Source organism: Atractosteus spatula, chromosome 19 (genome assembly GCF_055471065.1).
Source record: "Atractosteus spatula isolate fAtrSpa1 chromosome 19, fAtrSpa1.hap1, whole genome shotgun sequence".
NCBI classification, from domain to species: Eukaryota; Metazoa; Chordata; class Actinopteri; order Semionotiformes; family Lepisosteidae; genus Atractosteus; species Atractosteus spatula.
The window spans coordinates 6,897,650-6,921,440 of record NC_142724.1 but is presented as its reverse complement, the minus strand read 5'-3'; the positions used below and the strand labels follow the sequence as shown (position 1 = coordinate 6,921,440).

The 23,791-nt window shown below is 40.8% G+C and overlaps 1 protein-coding gene across 5 annotated transcripts in view; it reads right to left on the bottom strand.

The window, feature by feature from the left end:
• The window catches only part of ndrg3b (ndrg family member 3b), a 54,549-nt gene that overhangs the window by 12,558 nt on the left and 18,200 nt on the right, over window positions 1-23,791 (bottom strand). For 4 of the 5 annotated variants that reach the window (XM_088937333.1, XM_088937335.1, XM_088937334.1 and 1 more), the window contains exons 2-8: window positions 21,244-21,324; window positions 17,348-17,380; window positions 3,828-3,933; window positions 2,777-2,897; window positions 1,442-1,504; window positions 1,126-1,186; window positions 84-170 (exon numbers count right to left, since the gene is read on the bottom strand). In XM_088937333.1, coding sequence (XP_088793459.1) covers window positions 84-170; window positions 1,126-1,186; window positions 1,442-1,504; window positions 2,777-2,897; window positions 3,828-3,933; window positions 17,348-17,380; window positions 21,244-21,300 — 528 coding nt within the window. In that variant the 5' untranslated portion in view covers window positions 21,301-21,324. Of the gene's footprint in view, window positions 1-83; window positions 171-1,125; window positions 1,187-1,441; window positions 1,505-2,776; window positions 2,898-3,827; window positions 3,934-8,356; window positions 8,454-17,347; window positions 17,381-21,243; window positions 21,325-23,791 lie in introns of those variants that run through there. The other variant, XM_088937337.1, reaches the window with a different exon arrangement.

Below are 23,791 nucleotides of genomic sequence, written 5' to 3'. Positions count from 1 at the left end.
GGATAGGGCTCCCAGCGCTATTTATAAATATATTAAATTAAACACGAATACTTACATGTCATACATGCAATATAAATATTTACCTTTGAAGCTGCCCAGTCGATCCAACCTTTTGCACAAGGATCGATATTGATGAGCACCAATCCCTCCACCAGGTTGGGCTGGTTGAGCTGCAGACCACAAGAAACACATGACTTAGGGAGCAGACCTGACAACAGAACTGACTGGGGAATCTGCACACTCGCCAGGAGCCGTGAGGCTTTTAGTGCTCTGCTCACTCGAGCATTCCAATACTGGTCTCTTTCCTACATTAATGTTTCAGCAGCCCGAGACATCTTGTCAAGCCTGCAGAAAACTGGTGACACAGCAAAAGGGACCACAAGACTCTAAATATAGAACAGTGCAGGTCAGTCAGTTTCCGAAAACATGTGTGACATCAATCTAAAAAAACAATGAGGCCAGAGGTAAAGCCTCAGAACACAATCTATCGTAAATCCTATTACCTTTTTATAGAGGGATTAGAATGAGCTGGAAATATGGTGCAGAGTATGGCAGTAAACCTATGCAGGGCTAAGACAGTGTGGGAGGGGTCATTATCTCCTTACTGTATATCATGGGATATGGGGATTCTACCCTCCATACGGGTAGTGCATGTGACGTCTTAGTCATTTTAGGCAATGCATTAGAAATACAATATATTTGCATAGAAAAAAAAGTGACACCTCTACCTGTATTTAAATTGGTCTACTGCATTTACTTAAACCCAGTTAAAGATCAAGGTTTTCATCAACAAGAGACCCTTCCATTCGATCCAAAATGTTAAAGAGGGATAAGATACAACTCAAAATCTACCTTGATATATAATAATCAAGTATGTGCAGATTTAAAATGACACATTTAACAACTGATTAAAGTCATGTACAGTGATAACGGGTTACTGACCTATCCTGACTCCTCAATTTGAACAAGAAAATGTTCTGACACAAAAAATGTGAATTGAATTTGTGAAGTGTTTTGGTCTCTATAAGAAAGGTAAACATCTGGATGAATTCACAAGATGCATCCTGTGGTCCACTCGAGCCAACTAGGCAGTCAAACTCAAGTGAAAAATCCCACTGAACCTACCGCCAGTGTGGTCAAAATGTAGGCCCCAGCTCCCACGCCAATCCCCATAATGCTGCTTATTCTGTTTAAATAAAGCACAACAAAACAGCAAACAAAAAGGTTAGAAAGACCAGATCCCTGTTTTGAAGATGAAATGTCATCTTTTAGTTCCTGTCAATACAATTCTTTAAATAGCTTTAATTTTTTTTAGCATAAAGTAAAAAATAATCATGAATAACGTTCCATCAAGATCACGCCAGGCATTTCCATGACTGTCTAGACTTCTAGGAAACAAAACAATAAGCAGACTCTGCTGTGCACTGCACTTGGAACTTACTTCAGGTGTGTTAAAACAGAAGGGAGCATCTCGGCAAGCTCCTCCATGCTGGGGTACTGGTACCTGTGAGGACATGTGGAATTTACACTACAGCAATTGTACCATTCCAAAACGTGCAAAGAAATAATGAGGACTAGCAACGAGAAACTGCATGTGATCCTCCCAGCCTTTAAAAAACAGCCTGAGCTGTTTTCTTTAAAAGCTGAAAAGGCTGAACAGTCACCCATAAGGAAAGACCCAGATCTCTACAACCACAGTGTTCTTCAATTTAACAAGAACCGAGAAATTTAGTGCTCAAGCCCTTTTGCATGAAACCGGTGATACTCCTGTCCCACTGGGCTTGGATCCATTTCAGGTTTTATGAGCTACAGCTTCTTGTAAAGGCTAAGAGATGCTGGGCATTTCTGATCCATTTCCATAAGTCAAGTCAAAAGTATTTCCTTTCTGCTATATTACTACAATTTGGTTAAAAGGTTGGCTTTGCTTGTAAAACCTATGAAGAGCAGCAAGAGTGCTTTCAACCCCAACATATGGTCTTGTACTATGCTGATGTGCGAAGGAAAGTTTCTACCTCTAAGGCCTACATTATAACTTTATAGTTATATATACATTATAGTGAGTGAGACCTGGGGTCTGGGGGTCAGCAGTGTGTCATTGACTGAGCTGACGCAGGCTATATGAAGGATATGTCATTAACTACCTCGGGAACAGGGAATCAGCAATAAGAGCTCTTCGGAATGAACAAAAAATACAATTGCACTATTATATGTACTATCCAGCTAGCTTATGTTATGGTATGAAAGAGTCCTCTTTTCCGAACTTGCATGCATGCAGGAGACGAACATATTACCAGACAAGGCAGTGTTATGTGATAAAGAATACTATATTTCACAAAAATGTTTTTCAAATAAGTTTATGAACATAAACTAATATACATACACACATACCAAAATACACGTACACATAGATGAAAAACTACCCTCTGTTGTAGATCGAGATATTTTGAGATTGTTAAGTCATATCAATATAGATTTTTAAAATTAAATTAAACAAATTAAGTCATATCTGTTCAGATAAAGGATATTTATATGATCCATGTCTCAAATGATCTCTCCTGCTGTGAGCAGTAATGTTTGAAGAGATCCATTAGTGCCTTTCAAAAATGACAAGGCAAAAATCTGGAAGAAAGGAACATCCTGACATGGAAGTTTATACAAACCTCCCCAGAACACGGTCCTAAATCTTAATGGCGTTAGGTACAGTGGAAGGTGACTTCCAGGCAGGCACACTCTTAGACTGCTCCTTAGACTGGACCAGATCGGCCCAGGTTCTTACCCAGCAGGGAATGGGGGGGCATTCTCTTGCTGCCCAGGTGCATCCACATGGACAACTGCGAAGTGCTGTGTGATCTCCTGCATGTCTTCGAAGTTGAAGAGTGTGTTGAAGCAGGACTTATCTGAGCGGGACAACAGAAAGACACACGCATGGGCATGAGTCTCCTACCTGCCCATCTTGTATAAAGAACACTCCATTCGTTAGGCAACGGAACGCTGAAGCTGTGGTGAACTTCTCTTTGGAGCTACCTAACCAACAGAAACAGCCAGGGAGCCTCCTGGAGAATTTTAAATGTTGAAGCTGACAGCATGAGACATGCGGACACAGCCTGGCCATTGCATTTTAATACAATTCAGTTCGTTCCTGCTGACCTCATCCCCAATGCTGAAAGGCCACTCAGGAAGAAACAGGTGGATGTGATGTAATGTGTATTCTGGCCTAATGGCCTAAATCTCTGGGCCTGGAGTGCTGCCCAGGCCAAGGCAATCTCACATTTCTTTAATGTGCTTTCTTTGTCCAAGACAATGTACCCTGTAAAAATATACTGTAGCACAGTACCTTAGTGGCTTCTTAGCACTACACTATTGTAGCGTTGTACTGTAGACACTCATAACATTAAAATTACCATTAACCACACTGACTACTTGTTAGTGGGTTCGGGAAAGGTATCTAAAATGAACTGGCAGATAATTATGATTATAACTGGCCACAGCCATAGTTATAGTAAACTGTTCAAAACACAAAAGCAATATAAAGCTGAAGTTCTGCAATATGTTACCAGTTTTTTTTTTGATTTACCAGCAAATTTAGATCTGTTGTTGGTCAACAACGAATATAATGACGCCAGTTATTATTACCACACACAACTTCACTCTATTCTGAATCTCCCTTAAAAAAAAGACATTGAGGATTTCTAGAATACAGCCAAAGGACAAACGGTCCTTGGAGATCCGGAACCTGACACACGCCATCATGAAATCTAAACAGCAGATGTTGCCTTTGCTCTTCCTGAGAAAGCTCACAAGAAGCTGTACCCACAGGGAGTACTCACGGTTCAGGCCGATATCGTGATAAGTGAGGATGACCGGTCTGTTGCCCTTGGGGGTTCCGCGCATGGTGACGTGGAGGACGCCATGCGGAGTCTCGATGTCATGCTCCTGGAGACGACGAGAAACAAGTGCTGCTTCAGTCAGGGCCGGATGACCAGCAGTCGCAAGCAGGCCGCTTAACTTACGACGCACTCTGGCTCCTCCACAACTGAGTGATCAACAAATTGTGCCCAAAAGAGAGAGGCAGTGGGGAACATGCGGTTCTGTTTTTCCCACCAAAGAAATTTCATTTCAGATTCCCCAGAGGCTTATCCTTCGTTAATAAATACAGGACATATAGGATGCGATCAAAGGTCGTATTCAACAGCTCCAGGATATACCAAGGTTCCATTTTTATTGTAAGAAATGGGGTGTACAATTTTATCGTATTGATTTTGTTCATTGAAATATGTACCACTGCAAGAATGTCATTTTCAAAACTTCTTTTGGTATTTCAAACATAGTAGGGTATAGTAAATATTTTAAATTACTAACATTATACACATCAAAACATCCTTGCAAACTTTCTATACAGTACATTTATTGTAATGTAATGACAACCAAGAAAGCAGGTTAAGGGACAAAATACTGGGAAGCACAACCACTTCAGTTTTTTTAAATAGATAAAAGGATATCTGCATCACTATGTCCTTGTGCAATTGCAAATGTGGACATTTTCAGAATGATAAGATCATGTGATGCAAGGGCTCAAAAAGCAGAATTGTTTCCACAGCAAATTGATGCACTTGCGGTCATACTGAGATGCATGTGCCCATTGTCTGAGATCACTAGGTCTTCCTGATTAGATCACAAAATCTCTGTTTAGGTCAGAAGTGAAAAAGGTCCCATTTCTGACTCTGTGATGTCTTCAAAAGAAAGCCCAGCGCACATTGAGGACATGGAACTGTGTCACAGCTGTAATGCTGTTTACTAGATAATGGCCAGTGACGTCTGCCTGTAATCAAATTATCTTTGTACGGATATATCCTTGCTGTGCATCCCTTGGGGCCTATTTTAGCAAAACTATGAAGCACGGAATGACTTGCAGTTTCCTCTACAATCTAATGAAATGTACGAACTCGGGTATCCAGATGAGCCTACATGTGCAAGCAAACAAAACCAATTCAACACAAACTACAAGGGGTATCTAATTCAGTGATGCCATTAAAATGAATCCATATCTGTCAGCAGCCTTCTTCCTTAGTTTGCATCATAAACCAAGGATAGGACTGCAGTAAAATATATTAGATGTGTCATAGACCCATTGACTGGGTCATCTGTATTAACAGCATCCAACAGGCATTCTGTTCCTCCAAGAGAGCAAAAATCAGTATATAAGCGAAGCTATCAAATTACCTCAGTTTAGATCACTACAGATTTTTATTACAAAATTAGTCAAATAAACAAAGATTTGCACAAGCTTTGATCTCACTAACTTTTGAAAAAAAATAGTTTCTTTAAAAGGGGTGAGATCTTGGAAGCCAGCTGAAAATCAACAATGGAGAGTGCCAGCCTTAGTCATCTTTCCATCAGTCCCTGGACTAGGCTTCAACAAATGAAGTCATCGATCTTCTGCTCCCCTCAGCAACATGTGAACACAGCCAATGTTTGTGAGAGCATGGAACAGTCACTCAATCAAATATTTGAACAGGTTTTTGATGCCTCACATTTACAGATTCATTATGAAAGGTGTCACTGCAGGGTTTTGTTACTTCATATCCTGGAACATACAGTATTTCATTTTTAAGGAAAAAAAAACATTTTTTTCCAAAACACTGTGGAATTTGACTATCACCTACTGTACATGTACTGAAAGACATGATGTTTAATCATTATTGAAACGGTGAGCATTCCACGCTTATTTGTAAAATAAAGTAAATATTGCTTTAGCCAGAATTATAGATAGAAATATGTGTAACGTCTGGAGTGGTCACAGTTCAGTGAGCTAGTTTCTTTAAACCTAGAACCTGAAGCAATGCTATTTGCTGTTCAGTGCATTATTTCTACCATGCCCAATAAGCACAGAGCTAGAAGGAAAACATTCTATTTTGCTTATTGTTTGCCCAATAATATCTGCCTGGATGATTATATAACAAAGAACAAACTGGCAAGACTTGACTACAGTAGGATTTAATCGGGGGGATTAGTGTTTTATTGAAGCACAAAATCTCGGAACTAATCTGGTGTCAATTTTATCTAGTGAATTAGCATGAAAACAACAAAAAAAGCACTAAAACAAAATGTCGAGTAAGAACAAAAACTATCTGTCTGACAGATTCTCAAGAAACTTGGTGGCTTTGCAAAAGCATGACCAAGTTAGCAGCTGTGGGATTAGCATTTTGAAAACTACGTTTAAGAGGAGTAAATATAGAACAGAGAATTGAACATGGGGGAGGCCTGGTTAAGCACCTTGTCTTTGAGCCCAGGGACTGTAGTAACTGAACACCCACACCTGGGACTCCCCACCTGGGGAAAGACCTTCCACATCAGAGATACGGCTCCTTGTTGCTCGTTTTCTTCAGGGTATTCGAAAAGGGGTGTGCTTCGCCGCACTCTCAGTATGAAAAATGTTATAAACAGGTTTGGGAACTACCCCGTTGTATCTACCGCAATTGCTGCAAAAATCGTTTTGTTTGCACGGGGAAGCTGCCCCTATATACCGTGATCGGCCGCAGACTTGCTGCAACTGTCTGCCTTGCAAATATAACATAAACAAAGGAGGGAGCGAAAAATGAAAACCCAAACCTGACTCGGAAAACAAACTGAGATTACTGCTTGAGAAAGCCCCTAAGCCACCTTCTACACAACTAAGCAATTTGGAAATTTAGAAGATTCACTGAATAAAGCCATTTTGGTCCAGTCTGACCCATCTTGAAAGAAAACAGCTCTCTCTCTTTCTGCATTATCATGCAATCTTTCCACACAGATGTAGATACTGAAAGAAAGGATGCAAGGAAATGGCACCTAATAAAAATGGAAATTTAAACCTCAGGTAAATTTGCAATAAAAATAACTGGGAAGAGCAAGATTCTTCTTCACAGAAGTTAAGACAGACTGGCAATGCCTTGAGTAGCTCTGCCATGACATTAGTTCTAATGGAAAGGACAATACACAGTGCAGAAAAGACACTTCTAGAAAGACATCAGTGGGCGGCAACAGAGGTCTAGGTGATGAGCTTTAATGGGATACCACTTTCCCCACTCTCCTCATCGCTCCGATTCCAGTCATAGCAAACGAAGGGAAAGTCCCCTCTCGCCACAACAAAAGTACGCTTTTTTGGAAAAGGGCACAAAAAGTAGTAGTCAAAGTAAAACTTGAAAAAGAGCCTGATTAATATAGGGTAACTGAATTCTACTTTATAATCTGGAAACAAGGAAATGCGATTTTTGGTTTCCATGTTCTGAGACAGAGCGTGGAGGGTTAAGGATGCTCAATAGCAGAACTGCACTTGTTAAATAAAAATGGATGAAAACATCAACCAACTGAGATTTCACAGTCTTCAGTGATACTATGTGTCCGCATGAGGGACAGCATTCATTAATACTCATTCAGATGAAACAGAAGGGACATCGCCTAGCAGAATAAGTGACTGTGGTGCATTGTTATGACAAGTCTGATTTTATACTAAGAATTCCTCCACATATACCTGTAAATGTGTTCCTAAGAGCACTGCAAAATACCATCTTACTCGTGTGCAGGATCGGGATGAAGTTAGAACAGCTAATAGCCTTCAATGAAACAGCACTTTTTGGTGCACATCTGCAACAAAGAGATTCATTACTGTCTGTGCAGGGATTCCAGACTAAGGGAGAACAGAGGATAATAAATCCCAATATCATGGATAAAACGTAAATAAAAATAGCAGTAGTAATAACAACAAACAAAGTGGATTGTTTTTTTAGGTTTTTGTTATGAGCATTGACACAGACAGGATTCTGCAAAATTTTCTGGGCGATAATTAAAATTGTGCACTCCTTTTATTATAGCACGTCTGCTAAACCCTGGGCATACATCACCATTAGAAAAAAATTCTGCAGTAGCAAACAATACTGCTGTGCTTTTCCGATGCAGTGCTAAATACTGTATGAGCACTGTACGAGGAGATGCAAAAACGCGTTTCACTGTTGCAATTGGGAAAAAAGCTTAGAGTGGATTCTGTGCTAGCCCATCCCTTTTCCTCAGGGCTACACAATCTGTGAGCTATAACTTCTCATTTACATCACTCTGGTGGGGAAGAAAAGTAACAAATCTGCTCTTTTCAACACACAACCCTTCTCTTTCTTGTGTGGCTACTCTTGACGGGCCCAGAGGCAGAACAGTGGGAAGACCAGAGCCGTCGCACCCGCACATGCCCACTGCCAGCGTCCACACACAACCACAGCCCACTGCTTTACAAAAGCAGCCACCCTGTAATTACAGTAGCACACTGCAAATGAACGACAATTTAGAAAGGCAAAGCAATCGTGTCCGATTCACACTCCTGCTCACTCACCACTCCAACTACTGCGCACGCGATGTGGTTCAGATCCAGCTCGGCAGTCATCTTTCTCTTGAGGCGGGGCGGGAGAGAAAGCACTGAGAGCACTGCCAGCCGAAAAGGAGAAATAGTGTTTCCAAGCAGCCTGACCCTCCAGAAGATGGGAGGAGAGTGCGATAGAGCAGAGCGAGGAAGCGAGAGAGCGAGAGAGGGAGGTGCGCAGAGAGGGAATGACTGCAGTTCTCGCTTGGTAAGCATAAAGCATCCGGAGCTGTCTGGGCTGTGTGCGGCTGGTAATTGGATTTAGGAAGGTCAGGTGGGGTGGAGTGCCAAAGAAGCATGGAAAACACCCTATATCCAGCACAGTGGCACTGCAGGAAAAACGTCTTTTAGCTGCTTGCTTTAAACAGATCAATAACACCCTTCTGGACTCACTGTATACTGATGTGCTCTACCAACAGATTCCACATTCCAAACTTTCACTTCTAACAAAGGGGAATGAGAATAGTTCTATGCTTCAATTAAATTATGATGTCATGCAGTTGGGACTTCTTAGGGGGCAGTGGTCATCTGAAAACTGCTTGAAGCAACAACACTGACTCTAATCCAAACAAATGGTGTGTGAGTGTGTCTCTGTGCACGAGAAGATGAGGCAGGGCAGAAGTCAACAATTTATTCATGCCAATAACGGCACTACTGATTTTCCAGATGTATATTTGGATTTCCTGCTGCTGTAATCACTACCAAAAACAAAAAGGGTTTCCAAGCTGAAATGAATCTGTGATAAACTAGTTCAAACTAGTTGAAAGCATTCAAATCAACTCCACTTGCTTAAGGAAGTGCTTAAGGCAGAAGGTATTTGGCATACTTGAGTCCAAGGGAGGCCAAATGTCCAAAATATATTGTGTTATACTACATACCTAACACAGGGCTTTTATATTTGGTTTTGGTGCAAACTGGTAGAACCATGTTGAATTAGTTTTAGTATACAACACAAAGACCCCTTTTCCTTTCTCATTTCTATTTGATGTAAATCCAAGAGAATTTAATCCTTACTTCCCTGCTTTTCTGTAGAACAATCTGAATTCAAAGCTGCAGGAATGTGCTTTCCCATTCACCCCAGTCTTTAGCAGAGAGGGAAAGCAATCTTGTGTGTGGATTTCTGCGAGGATTAGCTCTGGCTCTGGACCCTAGTGTGACAATGTCTAAGTTCATTGCAGTTGAGTTGGCAGGAGGCCTCAATTTCTGCACCCAAGAAACCTTTCAGGCGCCCCCCCAAGTGGCAACCTTAAAAAATAAAAAAAACTATTTTAATTAAAATGAACTTAGGTTGGAAAACCTCCTTTAATTCGGCTGCTCGTTGTTAGCCCAACAGAAAATGCTGCTGCAAATTAACAGAGGCATACGTTTTGAGAATTTCTGATCATCTGGGGGAAAAGGCCACTTCTGGCAATCACTACTTTTCATCTGAGGCTGTGTGCAGCTGTTAGTCCCATTACCTATTGTGATTACAGTAAACTGGGACACACACACAGTGGTCTCAACTGGCAGTGTCACACCGTTTCCACAAGAGGCCACTGCAGTTTGCAGCTGAGTGTCTCTCCCACAGAGGGACTGAGAGCCAGCCTGTCTGTGTTGTGACAGATGATAGTGACCATGGGGGGCGCTTGCCTGCTGTTCGATTATGAGGATTATGAGGCAGGCGCAGTGGCCGTGACTGCTCTGACTGCCCAGCCTCTGCACCACCTTGGTTAACAGGGGTGAGACGCATCACAGCTCTTCACAATGCGATCACTATTCATTCAGCTCAACAAAAACAAAAATATTACTCAAAAATGGTTTTGCAAAGTGTTATTTATCCCAGACACATCTCATTTTGCATTTAGCGGGTGTAAAGGTGACATTCAATTGATCAGTACTTACTAGGCTCATGGCAACAACTCTACAAAATTGATTTGTTACATGAGTCAGTTAATGACATACAGGAAATCACAACATACAGGGCTAGATTAGTCTGGCTATTAATAACACAGAAAAAAAGAAAATGGATATGAAGATAGACACAGTATAAGCAAGCGAGACATTTACTGTATATAGGCGTGTACTGGGATCCTGCTTCATTAAACAGTTAATTCACTATAACATCTTCATGCCCCTGAGCGGATACATAGCTGCTCAAATAATCTTATAAAGTCACGGAAAATTATATTAATGTAATTAAACTTAATAAACTGGTGTGAAAAATTGTGTTAAGTGAAGACAGCTCTGCATCTGCATACACCCATAGGTGATTAAAAATCCATTGCATAGCTGACAAAGAAGTATTTTAAACTCAATCCACTGTTTACACTGAATACAGGGCATTGCATCTCTTATTTAGGGTCGCCCATGTAGGTCACAGGAAAGACGCCTCCAAATGTCACTAAACCTCATTACTGTATCTGTGCAGTTGAGGGATACAGCTGTTGAGAACTGTTTGGCAGACCTCAGGACCAAGACTGCCATTTCAAAACCAAAAGAAGAAGTCATTTCCATGCCGAAAAGGTGAACGATTACCCAAATCACACTGCAGGATACACCTGCGCTGAGCTGACATTACCTTGAGGACTCCCTCTCCACTCTCGGCACTGCTCTGGGGACCTTCTCGTTTCACCATGCACGGTCTGCAGTAGTCTTCCTTTATCTCGGGAAAACACGTCTGGCTGTTCTCACTGCAACGTCTGCAGCTACCGAGATCAACACACACCACAGGTGTATCCTCCATCGCTGCCAACAGGACCCATCAGGTCACATGCGCTACACTTCACTCTGTGCAAGACAACTTTTCTTGCCACGTAACCCCTCGAGGTGCTTGCAAAAGGATTCCATTCCAAAAGGGAAGAATTCAGTTTCAGACAGAAGTGTTTGTGTTTTTCGTATACGTAACTGTCAATTCCTACTTCTTAATAATACCTCTCTGCATTGGTGCAGAACTGCTAGCAAGTTCTCCAAGATTAAGATGTGAACCCACTAATTTAACATACAGTACAAGGCGACAATGGATTGTATCATTTACTTGCAAAATAAAACTGGGCTCAAAACATCTGAATTGACCGTCGCTGCTGTGAGCTACTAAATTTGGCACTGCCTTTTCTGAGGGTTTGACTTGTTTTTTAACTTGTTCAGATTACTTCCAGAAGCCGATAAAAACTTGTATCAGTGTGTCATTTCTGTAGAATTAGACGTACTTGTCAAAGAAGTACATTTTCACTTTGGCTCACCCTTTTGTCTTGCTGTGCCATGCACTGGCACTGTGTGCCCGGCGACAGAGTCTAGAAATAAGTCTGCCAGCATGACTGCCATGTGGTCTGGCCTGCTGACAGTTACCCTGGCAGATTAAATCAATCTGTCCCCCCTGGCCTGCCCAACATCTGTCAGCAGGATCCTGTCCTTCAGTTGTTTATCTGGGGCAGCGTTCTGCAGGCTGTACCCACAGTTATAGGCACATGGCTGAACTACATGGACTGACACACGCTGTGCTCAGCAGAACAGCACATGTTCACCATTCCAACAGGAATATGGGTGCTCAGGGTCCAAGAAAAAAGAATCATAACACCTGAGGCCATGTTCTTCTACTCAGAGAATACTGTACATCTAATTTGTTTACTAATTTACTACATTTTGGGAACTTTGCCCACAGTGGAACAGAAGGGCAGAGAGCTCAGCAGTTTGGCCACGTGGAAAAAGCAATCACAATCTTCTTATGACCTGTGATGGAAACACCGTGACTGTGACACAGAGACCGCTCAGACAGAAATTTAAAGTGAGAGTTCGCAGATTTATATCACTGATTTATAATACAAAAATACCAGGTAATTTCTCTGACACAAAATGCTCCCCAAAAACTATAATTTCAATGCAAGGGAACTGCCCTGAATAAGTAATAATTCAACAGGTGACTAAATGTAACCTTACCAGATTTTAAACTTGCATCACTATAGGGGATATAGACAAAACAAATAATATTGAAAGCTGTGTGACTATAATAACCTAATAATCATCATGGAAAATTAGAAAATTAAGATTTTTACATTTTAATTAATGGGACTTTCAAGGTCCCGGGGACATTTTTTAATTTCTGCAGTCCCTCCGTTCACCATTTCCCTCAGACCAGCTTCACAGGTCTAAGCCAATAGCATGTCTCCAACGCCCCCTCCTGGCAGAAATCAGAAGTGCCAGACAAATACCTAACATCAATTTATCCGTTAAACAGTTTGTTAAATCTGAAAGGGTGAAAAAAACTGAAAAAACATTCGATCCAGCACTCAGATCCAAATTACGTAAAATAACAGAAATTTGAAAAAGCTTTTATATTCAGAGCCCCCTACAGAGCAGTTCATTGACAAAATACTTGCAGCTATGTACTTCTATATGTACTGTATGCAGCTCAGTCGTGAACATTTTTGTATTATATATATTGCACTTATTGTGTACATCTGAGAAATTCACTGAATGTTTTATGTGCTCTGTATATACATTGCTTTTATTGTTGTCTCATTGAGGTCAAAGGAAAATGTCCACTGGACTTTATGTGGACAATAAAGTAGATTCTGATTCTCATATACATATTAGTAGCACATTGCAGTTTAGTAATGTAGAAAGAGTATCGTGTTCTTCGCTTGTTCTTCTACTAACATGATAAAAATGTTTAAATAATAATTGTTTGTTTGATGGCTATTTCTGATCTAGTTCTGTAAGCTTTGTGTGAAACGGCATCATGCTGAAACATGCTTGGTGATCATCAGACAACGTCAAATGTTCCAGTATGAATTCCTCTGGATTTAAGGAGGACAGGGACATGCACAACTAGAACCAACCTTCACAATTATACTCCTCCTTAACCCGGAACATGCTGCTTGGGATGCATCCATCATTTGCAACAAAACTTGTACTCCCAACCCATGCCTTATCGTGAAGAGTTTACAGAATTTTAAAGTCAGTTGTAAAACATACAGTAAGCCAATAAAGCAGTGTGGAGCCTGAGAAACATCCATGTTCTTTATGCAGACCTGAGATCCTTGGAATAACAAGCCACTGACAATCAGATAAGCAAGGCAGGGTGAAGGACCTGCTCTGTTTCTGACATATATTTCAGCACAAGAGTTAATACTTTCATTCAATCTAGTATGATTGAGCACAGAAGTAATAAGAGCAAACAGAAAGGAGGATAACATCCTAAGACAGCTGTGCTCTATAAATTACATTAGTGATTATGCATGTTTCCTATTAAGTCTATAAACATAGGATGGTTGCCTATGGAGACTTAGAAGAAGATAATCGATTTAAAGAGCATGGATTCATTATACTTTCCTACAAAAACTCAATGCCCCTCAGAGTAAGGCTCCCAATCTATAATGGCAAGGATCCTTCAGGAGAAGCAGAGCTCAGGGTGAAATCCTTGTATTGAGAAGAAACAGAAATACAACAAACAATCCAATTCATGGAAGAAATTGATTTTCCCAGTAGGTCTCAGCCTCATTTTAATAAAATCCTATTTCCATTCTTATTATTGGAGTCATACATGCTGCAGAATGGAAAGAACCAACTGTGCAGCTAAAAGAGTTTATCACCCAGGTCCCATCCAAAGCAGGTTTTTATGAAGCAGACAGAGTACATAACAAAAGCTGTCCTTGGACAACAAGCAATCTGCCCCTTATCACAGTATATTAGGCTGCAGGCTCTGTAAACGCTAACACTAGCTTGCTCACAAGGCAGGAGTGTTAAAAAAAGAGACTCTATGTACTGTATTACCCAGGATTTTACAAACCTGCAGAGCCAATACTCTACAGTGCCTGCCGTCTGCAGCTATGAAAGGATAAAAGGCAAATGAACTCATCTGTTAAAATAAAAATTCTTTTTAAAAAGGATGTACTTTCTTATACCAGAAACTGCCTACAACCTGTTGAATACTGCTAGTGATTCAATAAATGATGTAAATATCAACCTATGTAAATCCTTTATAATTTAAACGGGTGCTATGTGTAAAGTTATTCATCTACCCAGGTAACAGTCACACCCACATGGCACAGGGGGCAGGGGTTTCTTTCAGACTGAAGACTGAAAGCTTCAGATTTCAGACAGTCTGCTGTGAGCTCATTTCCAGCAAATTAGGATAACTCAGTGTACAGTACCTAGCACTCAGCAATGCAACAAGCACAGTGGCCACTTAAACTCACCAACCCTCTGGTACTGCCTTCAGACACCGAAACACCACACCATGCTACACCCTATTTCTTTTCAACAGTTGTTATTTATCATGTGATGACCTTTTAAACCAGTTGTGAGATCCCCTGGTTTGGTAAGTAAAACCACAAAAATCTGCTGATTATGAAACAAAGCTGGTTCCTCTTAGGTTGGCATCTTGACACAAATTTTGTTCGTTTCATATTATGTGCAAATGAAACTGAGGCGAGACAAGACACTCAGACAGGTGACTCTTCTCAGCTTCTGGGACACATATTCATAACTCCAATGACCCCAGTTAGTCCCCAGTGTTTCTGCACTTTGGTTATTTTTGTTGAATGTTGTACTGCTGACAAATATACTTTCAGAATAAAATATCCATGCACTTGTACACTGTCTGAATGATTGTTAAAGCATCTAAAACCTAGGTAGTACTGAATACTTCTGTTCTTTTGATTAGGATACCTAGATTTTTTAACAAGCTTTAATTAAAATTTACAAAGATTTATGCTAATTGAAAATGAAGACCCAAACCGTTGAACCTAGTATTTAAGGAATGTAAATTCCCCAGCACTTCTCCTGCATGTCAGTCTGAGTCTCCTGCATCCTAATAACTCACATTCATTTTGAAAATAATAAAAACAGTGGTGTTGCATACAAATTAAATATAAAGAAGTTATTAATTGACAGTCTTCTATGATTTGCCATGTAATTGTGACTCACCTATTCGTCACTTTTATCACTATAGTCCTGAGAAAACACAATGTTATCATTAAAAGCAGTACTTTAAATCAGTTCCCAGCGAAGCTGAATTACTAGTGAAGTCCAGTCACCTTGAGCATAACCCTGAATATCAAGGACCACAGAGTGACGCAATTTACAGTTCTTATACAATTCCCTTTGACATCACTTTGAGCCTTTGTCCGTTTGTGTAGCGCTAGTGACGTTCAGGAATTGTCCGTCACTGATAAATCGATTCTCCCCCAGGCCCCACGGGGAACTGGTGACACTGCAATTGCTCATCTGTAACTGCTCTCCTACCTGAGGTAGCTATATATAGCAGTGACACAGCGCTGGGAATAAAACTGCATGTGCAGATGTGCGAGTCGCCTTTTTTCTTAACCCTTTCACTGCCCGCTCAGCCAACAGGTCGTGACTCTTGTAGTGTTCTTTGGCAAAGGGCAACAGCAGAACTATGGATTGTAACAGAATTTTGAATGTAATTCTGACCTACACTGAGAGCCAGTGTAAAAGGTGCTGAAACTGAGGATAAGATAAGAACAGCCTGGCTGACTCATGCCCAGCTCTTGTTAGCTTCTGTGCTATCAACTGCGGAATACAGGTGACAACTGGCAAATGGTACAACCCAGTGTGCAACCACTGATGTCTGGACTACAGGACTCAATTAGGTTGGGCAAAATTCTCCAAAAAACAAGTATTTTAAGTTTCTCATAAATACTGTTCTGTGAGGATCAGTTAAGGGATTAACTGAATCATGCATACATTTCAGATTCTGGATTACATTAGCCCAATCTATCTACAATAAAGAGCAGAAAAGCTATAGATAGTTCTATTCAGTTTGCCATGAAGGAATGGATAGGACTTTAAATCAAAACAAATCTCCTTGCCTATCACCGCTTTAAAAAATTCTAGATATTATGTTACTTTTGTAAACCCATATAAAATTTGTGTCTTAGTATCGTAACAGGTCATTCAAGCTCAGAAAAAAAGGCAGAGAGCAGCAAGAATTGCCATTTCAATACCAGACAAGAAAATGTCTGGTAATCTACTGGTAATCTTTGTATGGAAAAATTGAGCAGGGCAGCAAGTGTGCCCTGCATTAAAATTGACATCACAGCATTGATCTTTCATAATGAAGTCATTGGCAAACCAATGCTAATACAAGCAATATTAATTATAGAAAAGCCAGTGGCCCGCCAGCAGCAAGAATTACCCTTATTTACATGTATTAACTAACTAACAATGTGCCACTAATACCAATGTGTTAGGCATAGTGGCACATGGGATTTCATAAAGTAGCTCAACAGAGTCCTCTAGATTCTAAACAGGTTTTCTTTCTGTTTGGTGTACAATATATTTTTTTATACTACAGTAGATTTTTTAAGCTTACCTGCTTAATTAAGAAATCCCCATTTTTACCTGTAAACAACACTAACACCAGCATGCCAGCAATCTCCCAGCAAATGGAACCATTTTTTTGCACATATTAGGCACTGAACATTGCATGTACTGAATTTCAAGACAAACAAAAATAACTCCCAATCATTAACTATCTAGGCCTTTAATAATTCTTCATTTAACCCACTTTACCAGTATACAAAGTATTGTAGCATTTGCCCATAGTTTACATGAATCAGACTTAACTACTTCCACTCACATACTGTAGCTATTTTGACACAAACAAGACTATAAACCCCAAACATTTGTGATATTTGGAATTTGTGAAAAGGACAAAAGAAAAAGTCCTTCACTACACCTGATTGTCATCATATTCACCTTGGGAAACCATGGATTACTTGCCTTCTGGGCTCTTTCATTCCAGAAACAAAATCCATTGCAAAAATAAGGAACCCCTTTCCTTTGCAATACTGGTTAAGAATGGAACACCAGTTCCCTAGGTGTCTAGTTGTCCTGCTAAATCACACAGTGTCTTACAAAACCTACTCTTTCTACATAGTAAAAAGCTGACAAATGAAAGGGCTCCAATTTAAAGGGCAGTACTTGTCACTTACCGGGCACAGAGTGTGCTCAGTAGACACTCACCTGACAGTCGAAGTCCTGAAAATTACGAGTGTTCTGTGGAGAGAAAGGAAAACACAATGTCAGTGAATTAACAGATTCCTTTCAGGTTTTCTGGAAGAATCTGGTGTCTTAAGTAAAAGGAAAAGGTTAGTCCAGCTCCCATTTTGAGCTACTGCACTTCGCATGACTGCTTTACAGTAAGTGGAATTACACAGGAATCTCATTTGTTTTACTGTTTGAGGACATTATTTAATAACAGCAATGTTAAACTCTTTCTCTGCTTTAAAATAAAAAGCTGGATTTTACCGTTTCATGACATCATTTTATGAAAACAGACTTCCTTTTGTATGGAGAATTACCCTAAAGGTACTTTAGTACCTGCCATGCTCAAAAACCCGACACAAGTGAAGAGACGCCATTAACAGCTGAGCTCATTTTTTAGCCTCTTAAGCGATTTGACATTACAAGCTTCATGTCAAAGTTTCAAAGCTGTAAGGGTACAAGCAGACAGCACTATGATTTTCACGAGCGCTTTGCGTAGGTGTAGGTGTGCAGCATCTTCAACGCTGTTGCTTAATGGAGATAAACCATGCTCTGCTCCAGAACTGGCAGACGAAGGCAATACTGAGAAACCCAGGGAACACAGAGAGCAAACGAAGCCAATGAGGTAGAGGAGGTGTGAAGAGGGGAACTGCAGGGCAGAAGGTTGCAGGGGCCCACCAGTCTGCTGCACTGCCTGTTTACCATTACACGTTCTGGAAATGAGAAAATGAGGGGGGGGGGGTGGTTGGGGGCAACACGCAGCACAGTGGAAAGTTCCACCTCTTCACCCCCCCCCCCGAGACACGAGAATTTCCAAAGATTTTCCGACACATGCCACAGACACAAACAAGCAAGGCTTTTTTATTAAAATCCATCCTTTTAAACCTCAGTCCTACTTTTTCCGAGCGTGGCATGCTCAGAATACAAATCAGGGCAAATTCATTCAAGCCTTGGAGCTGTGAACCACAGCCTTGCTGCTCTCTCTCTCTCAGCCGGTCTGCAGCCAGAGGAGAGCTGCTGACAAGGTGCTCTTCAGGAGCTCTGGAGCTCATCAACATGAACACAGTCCCCAGCAAAAGAGTTCAACCACTAGGAGGTGCTGCAGGTTAACCGACTCCTAACAAACTAGGATCCAGGTTCTATGACTTGGGCAATAATAGCTGAATATTTATTCTTATAATAATATCCTTACACTTACATAGAACTTTTCTGGACACTCCACTCAAAGAGCCATTTAAGTAATGGGGACTCTCCTCCACCAGTGTGCAGCACCACCTGGATGATGCGACGGCAGCCAGAGTGTACCAGTGCACTCACCACACACCAGCTATCAGTGGGGACGTGACAGAGTGATGAAGCCAATTCATAGATTAAAGCCATTTTCTTAGCGTTTTTAGGAAATATATGATCCATTTACATGTTACCTACTTTCACCTCCCTCACTTTATTTCATAACTCGGAATAATTATGGACAGCTAAATTATTATATTATGGTGATTCAGCAGCTCAATTAGAGGTTCTGATTTTGAGGTTAATTTTTTTATTTGAATTTGGACCCAGTTTCACAAACCAATCAGGCAAAATTGGGCGAATTATTTTAGAGTAAAAAAAGGAATAAGAATAGATTTTTTTTTTACTCCGAAAAATAAACAAAAATGCTTAAGCTCAAAAAGAACAGCCAATAACTCAAAAACATTTTCTGATTTTGTAGTTTGTATTGTCTCTGGTTTACAACCAACACCTGCCAAGTATTTATTTTCAACCAGCTACTCTAAAATTAAGTACAACTAATTAAAAGCTTCCAGAAAAAAAGCTACTGATTTTGTCACCAATGTATTGTCTTTTCTTGAGTTAACGATAAAACAAATAAACAAAAAACAGCAGAAGCACGTTATAAATTCATAGTTTTAACAGTAATGTTTAGATATATTTTCAGACTTTACAGCTGTTACCTTGATGGCTGTGCTTGTTTGTGCCATGAAAGTGGATGATAACTTTGACCCTAAATATTTACTCACCTTAACTCCCCTCACTAAGTCAGTGCAGATTTTTAACGAAAGGACACTGAGAACTTGTGCTCGATCAACTTGAGTGGCAGTCTCACTTTTCACGTTGAACACTTCCTTACTTTTTGATCCATGTGAACTACACCGTGTCTCCATCCTTGAGCTCTCTCTTCCTCTTCATGACTGCTCAGTCCATTTTAGCTGCACTGCCCAAGAGGCAGAGTGATCGTCTGCTCTGGTTCATCAATAAAACAAACCACAGAAGTATCTTGCAGAACCACTTAGCACACCACTGAATCGACATCACGCCCACACTTTACCACTCATCACTTCACTGGGGCTTCTCAGGGAGAGCTGTTTATTCTGTGGTGCATTCAACCTGCTATATCACTTTGCCAAGCAATGCATTTGGGTTTACTCTTTCGTTGGTGTTTTTATGTTGTCCTGAGGAAAAAGACGACTGAAAGCTCTGAATCTCGTTTCCAAGGGCAACCTGCTTGGTAACAAGAGCATAGGGAGTCTCCGATCAATAAATGCAAAGCCCTTTTGGGAAAGAAAGTGCTATCTGATTTGACAAAGAAAAAAAAGCCCCCTTCATTTTCCTCAGTTCAGGATAATCAGCATTGTCCTTCTGAGAGTCAAATGAAAATGTCTATGGCTTTCTGTTGGTTATAGTGAGCCTTGTTATTGTTAACACAGAAATACACCCCGATTTCAAAATATCCCTCTGAACATCCTTTGAAATTTACATGCATGACACATTACACACTATACCACTCTGGTAATTGCTGTGTTCTCACTATATATGTTGTAATAGTGGGTGTAAGGATCAGGTTTATGAGAGTGTGATGGTTTGGTGTAGAGTGACAGAAAATGGTTGCTAATTGAAGATGCACGAGAACTGGAAGAACAGCACTAACACTAAATCAGATCTATCGCTGCAAAGCTGATCATCAAATACTGCTAACATGCTCCCAGGGTATGATTACCAAACAGAGCTGGTACATCAAAGAGGAGCACTTTAAAATCCTTCCCGTCGATCAGAGCAGTACACAAGCTGACAGCTGCCATCACTGCAGGTACCATACCACAGCGATCTTCACCTTCCTCACATGGGTGTTATTTTGGTCCTTTGATAAGTAACGCTGCCATTCAGACACAACTTCAAACCCCCAGTTATGAAATCTTCTTGACAGGTGAAGAACAGACCCAGGGTGGATCCTGAGGCATTCACTACCATCTGCAGCCTTTTCCTGTTTCTCATTTTGACACTTGAAACCGACAAGGAGGGGACAAAACGAACACCTAATATACACAGAATATCGAAGAGATGCGCACACACACAAAACCAGGCCGTCTCACAAGTGCCCATGCAAAGAAAGAATCAACTTTTTTAGATAGCACCTTCCAAAACAATGAGTTAAATGTGCTCTGCAATACAGTACATGAAAAGAACATCACACAAATTAAAATTTAAGGATTTTTCTTTCTGAATTCTTCAAGGTTGGATTTACAGTCTGGCTCCCCAATTTCTTTTGATGAATGGACTTCCAGATCTTTGGGTCATAGTAAAAAAAGGCCTTGTCCCCCATTGAGCATATAGATGAATACTGGAAAAATAATAAACCAGAATAAGTTGAACAAAGATGGAGGGGAGTACAAAGATTACATATTTTCAGCTAATTACAGGGACGCCAGGCCAAGTAGAGCCCCTAAGTAAGCAAGAGGCTTTTGTCATCCTCTGGAAACCTGACAGAGAATCAGGGGTCAGGAGTGATGTGATGATCACTTACACGAGCCAGTAAGGAGTCTAGCTGCCGAGTTCCACACAGGTTGTAACGGAAAGACAGCTGCTGTCCAAGAACTCACCTTGTCAGTCAGCAGTGGTTTGATTTCAGTCAGCTGCACATCCTGTAACTCATCCATGGTAACGTCCACCTGCTCTGGGCCCTGAAAGAGGAGAGGGAACAAGGCTGTGAACAGTGCCCGAAACAGAAAGGCTTGGCACTGCAGGACAGCCAATGCTAAAAAGGAGCCAGAGAGTACCCTACTGGGTTCTGCCCATTTGCTTGCCAGTTACCCACCGATACCTTCGTTCCTCTCCACAACGGGCACAGAGCAGGATTTCAGACTGAGGCGAGGCCATGGGACATGAGAGCCTTGGCAATTCAAAGATAAGTGGCAAATCATTGTAGGTCAGACTAAACCAAGGACTGAATTCAAGTACACCTGCCTACTGTCCATGAGGCCAGGTCAGAGCATAGCGAGTGAAAAGATGCAAGTAAAGGTCATAGCGCATTGCATCACATTGTTTGGGTGGAGTGGTGGCACTGTGGCTGGAAGGTTGCCGGTTCAAATCCCGCGTCCGGCAGAGGAATCCTACTCTGTTGGGCCCCTGAGCAAAGGCCCTTAACCCCAACTGCACCAGGGGCGCTGTATAAATGGCTGACCCTGCACTCTGACCCCAAGCTTCCCTCTCCCCATCTGTGTGTCTGTGTGTCTCATGGAGAGCAAGCTGGGGTATGCGAAAAGACGAATTCCTAATGCAAGAAATTGTATGTGGCTAATAAAGTGATCTTATCAATTAGTAACGAACTCTTCATCAATATTCTAATAACTTTATCCAATACAGTACAGCGGGGGAGTTGGAGCCTATACTGGCAAGCGACAGGCTCAAGGCAGGATACACCCTGGTCGGGACACTAGTCCATCGCAGTGCTCACACATGCATACACCCACACCAGGACCGGCTTTACAAAAATTCTTAATTTGTGAATAACCTTATGCCAGTTATACAGTACGTACATTTACAATATTAAGAACTTGTACTGTATACACTGTAACTTAGTTGCAGTGGCAAAGATAGCACTTAATTAAATGATGGAGTACTCATCTATAATTCACCAGGGTATCTGTAGACGGCTGCCATGTTAATCCTCGTCTTTAAATCTGTATGTCCAGACAGAAAAACGGCCCTAGCAGTAACAGGGCTATGTGAACTCAAACCACCTCATCCCATCTCGCCTGGGCATTCCAGCTTGTGCCTTTCTGCTGGCCACAACTGGCTTGTGGCAGGGCCCTCACATGAACCTGCGGTCTCCTCACCTTAAGACTTGCCACACACTCCAAGCTGAGGTCTTTACCCCATGGAGTTTCTCTTCCTTGCACTTTTATCGAGAAGTGTTGGCAAACACCATTTCCAATATCCTGAAACTGAAACTGCGGATCAGCTCAAATATATCATATATATATGATCAAAAAATATCATCAGTCTGGGCTTACTCTTCACACAAAGCCTGCCCCTTAAAACTGATCTGACACAAATCAATTAAGACATCCATAATTGGGACAATTAGATCTAACAGTAGTTTGATCTGCACTGATTACAAAATGTTTGTATAACATACAGTGTCCTGCAAATGATTTAATGCCCCTGATGAAATAGGACAAAAGATAATCTCATAACAGAAGGAGCTACGGATATAAAAATGTGTCCAATTATATTTATACAATGTAATCATAAGGACCTCACTACAGGCCATGGCTTGTCAGTGTAATCAACAGCAGAAGAGCATTTAGAAAATACTAACAAACAGGGGTGTGAATAAATGTGACCCTCCCGTTTTCTAGACTTTATGACAAATATGACTTTGATATGTGCAATGCTATTTACATTATTGTATGATACTATATTACATTTTTAATCTGCTATTTCATGAGGAATAGGAATAATGGCACTGTGCTAACCCAGGTCTCCGAAGGAGTACATAATAACAGTCCAAGATAATTACAAGACTGGGTTTCAGACAGGACTGCATATTAATCTGCAGAGCCTACAGAAACACTGGCATCACTGTTACCATGGATACCTCAGTACGACAGGGAACAAGAAAGCTTTCGAAAAGAGGCTGCAATAAAATCTGAGGCAAGAAAAATGGGATGCTGAAAATATTTAATACACCTGTCATGTTGCTTTCCAGTCTGAGTGCCACTTGCCTCTTCTGAGAAGTGAGGAGAGGAATATCTATTGCTGAGAGGTACAGTTTTGCATGAATCCACAAACATTTTCCAGACAGCCTTTGGTCAGAATTCCAAACAGTATACATGAACAAAAACGCTCTGTAAGCTTAACTTAGAACAACGCATTACCATTAAGACAATCACTGGAGCTCAGCAAAACAAAAATATCAGAAAAAAATAACACATTCTCAATATCTGATTACGTAAAGTGAAATGATAGAACTTATAATAATGTAGTGTTTTGCTGCTTCTTGTCAGGTGCCTTTTTAAATTTCTATCCAAATTTACTTGTCATTGATTTACAATAACTGTTTAATTTAAAATGAGTCTCAAAAAGGTTCTTAACAGGTGTACTGTACATTTTATGACTCATGAAGCCAGAGATTGATTTATGCGA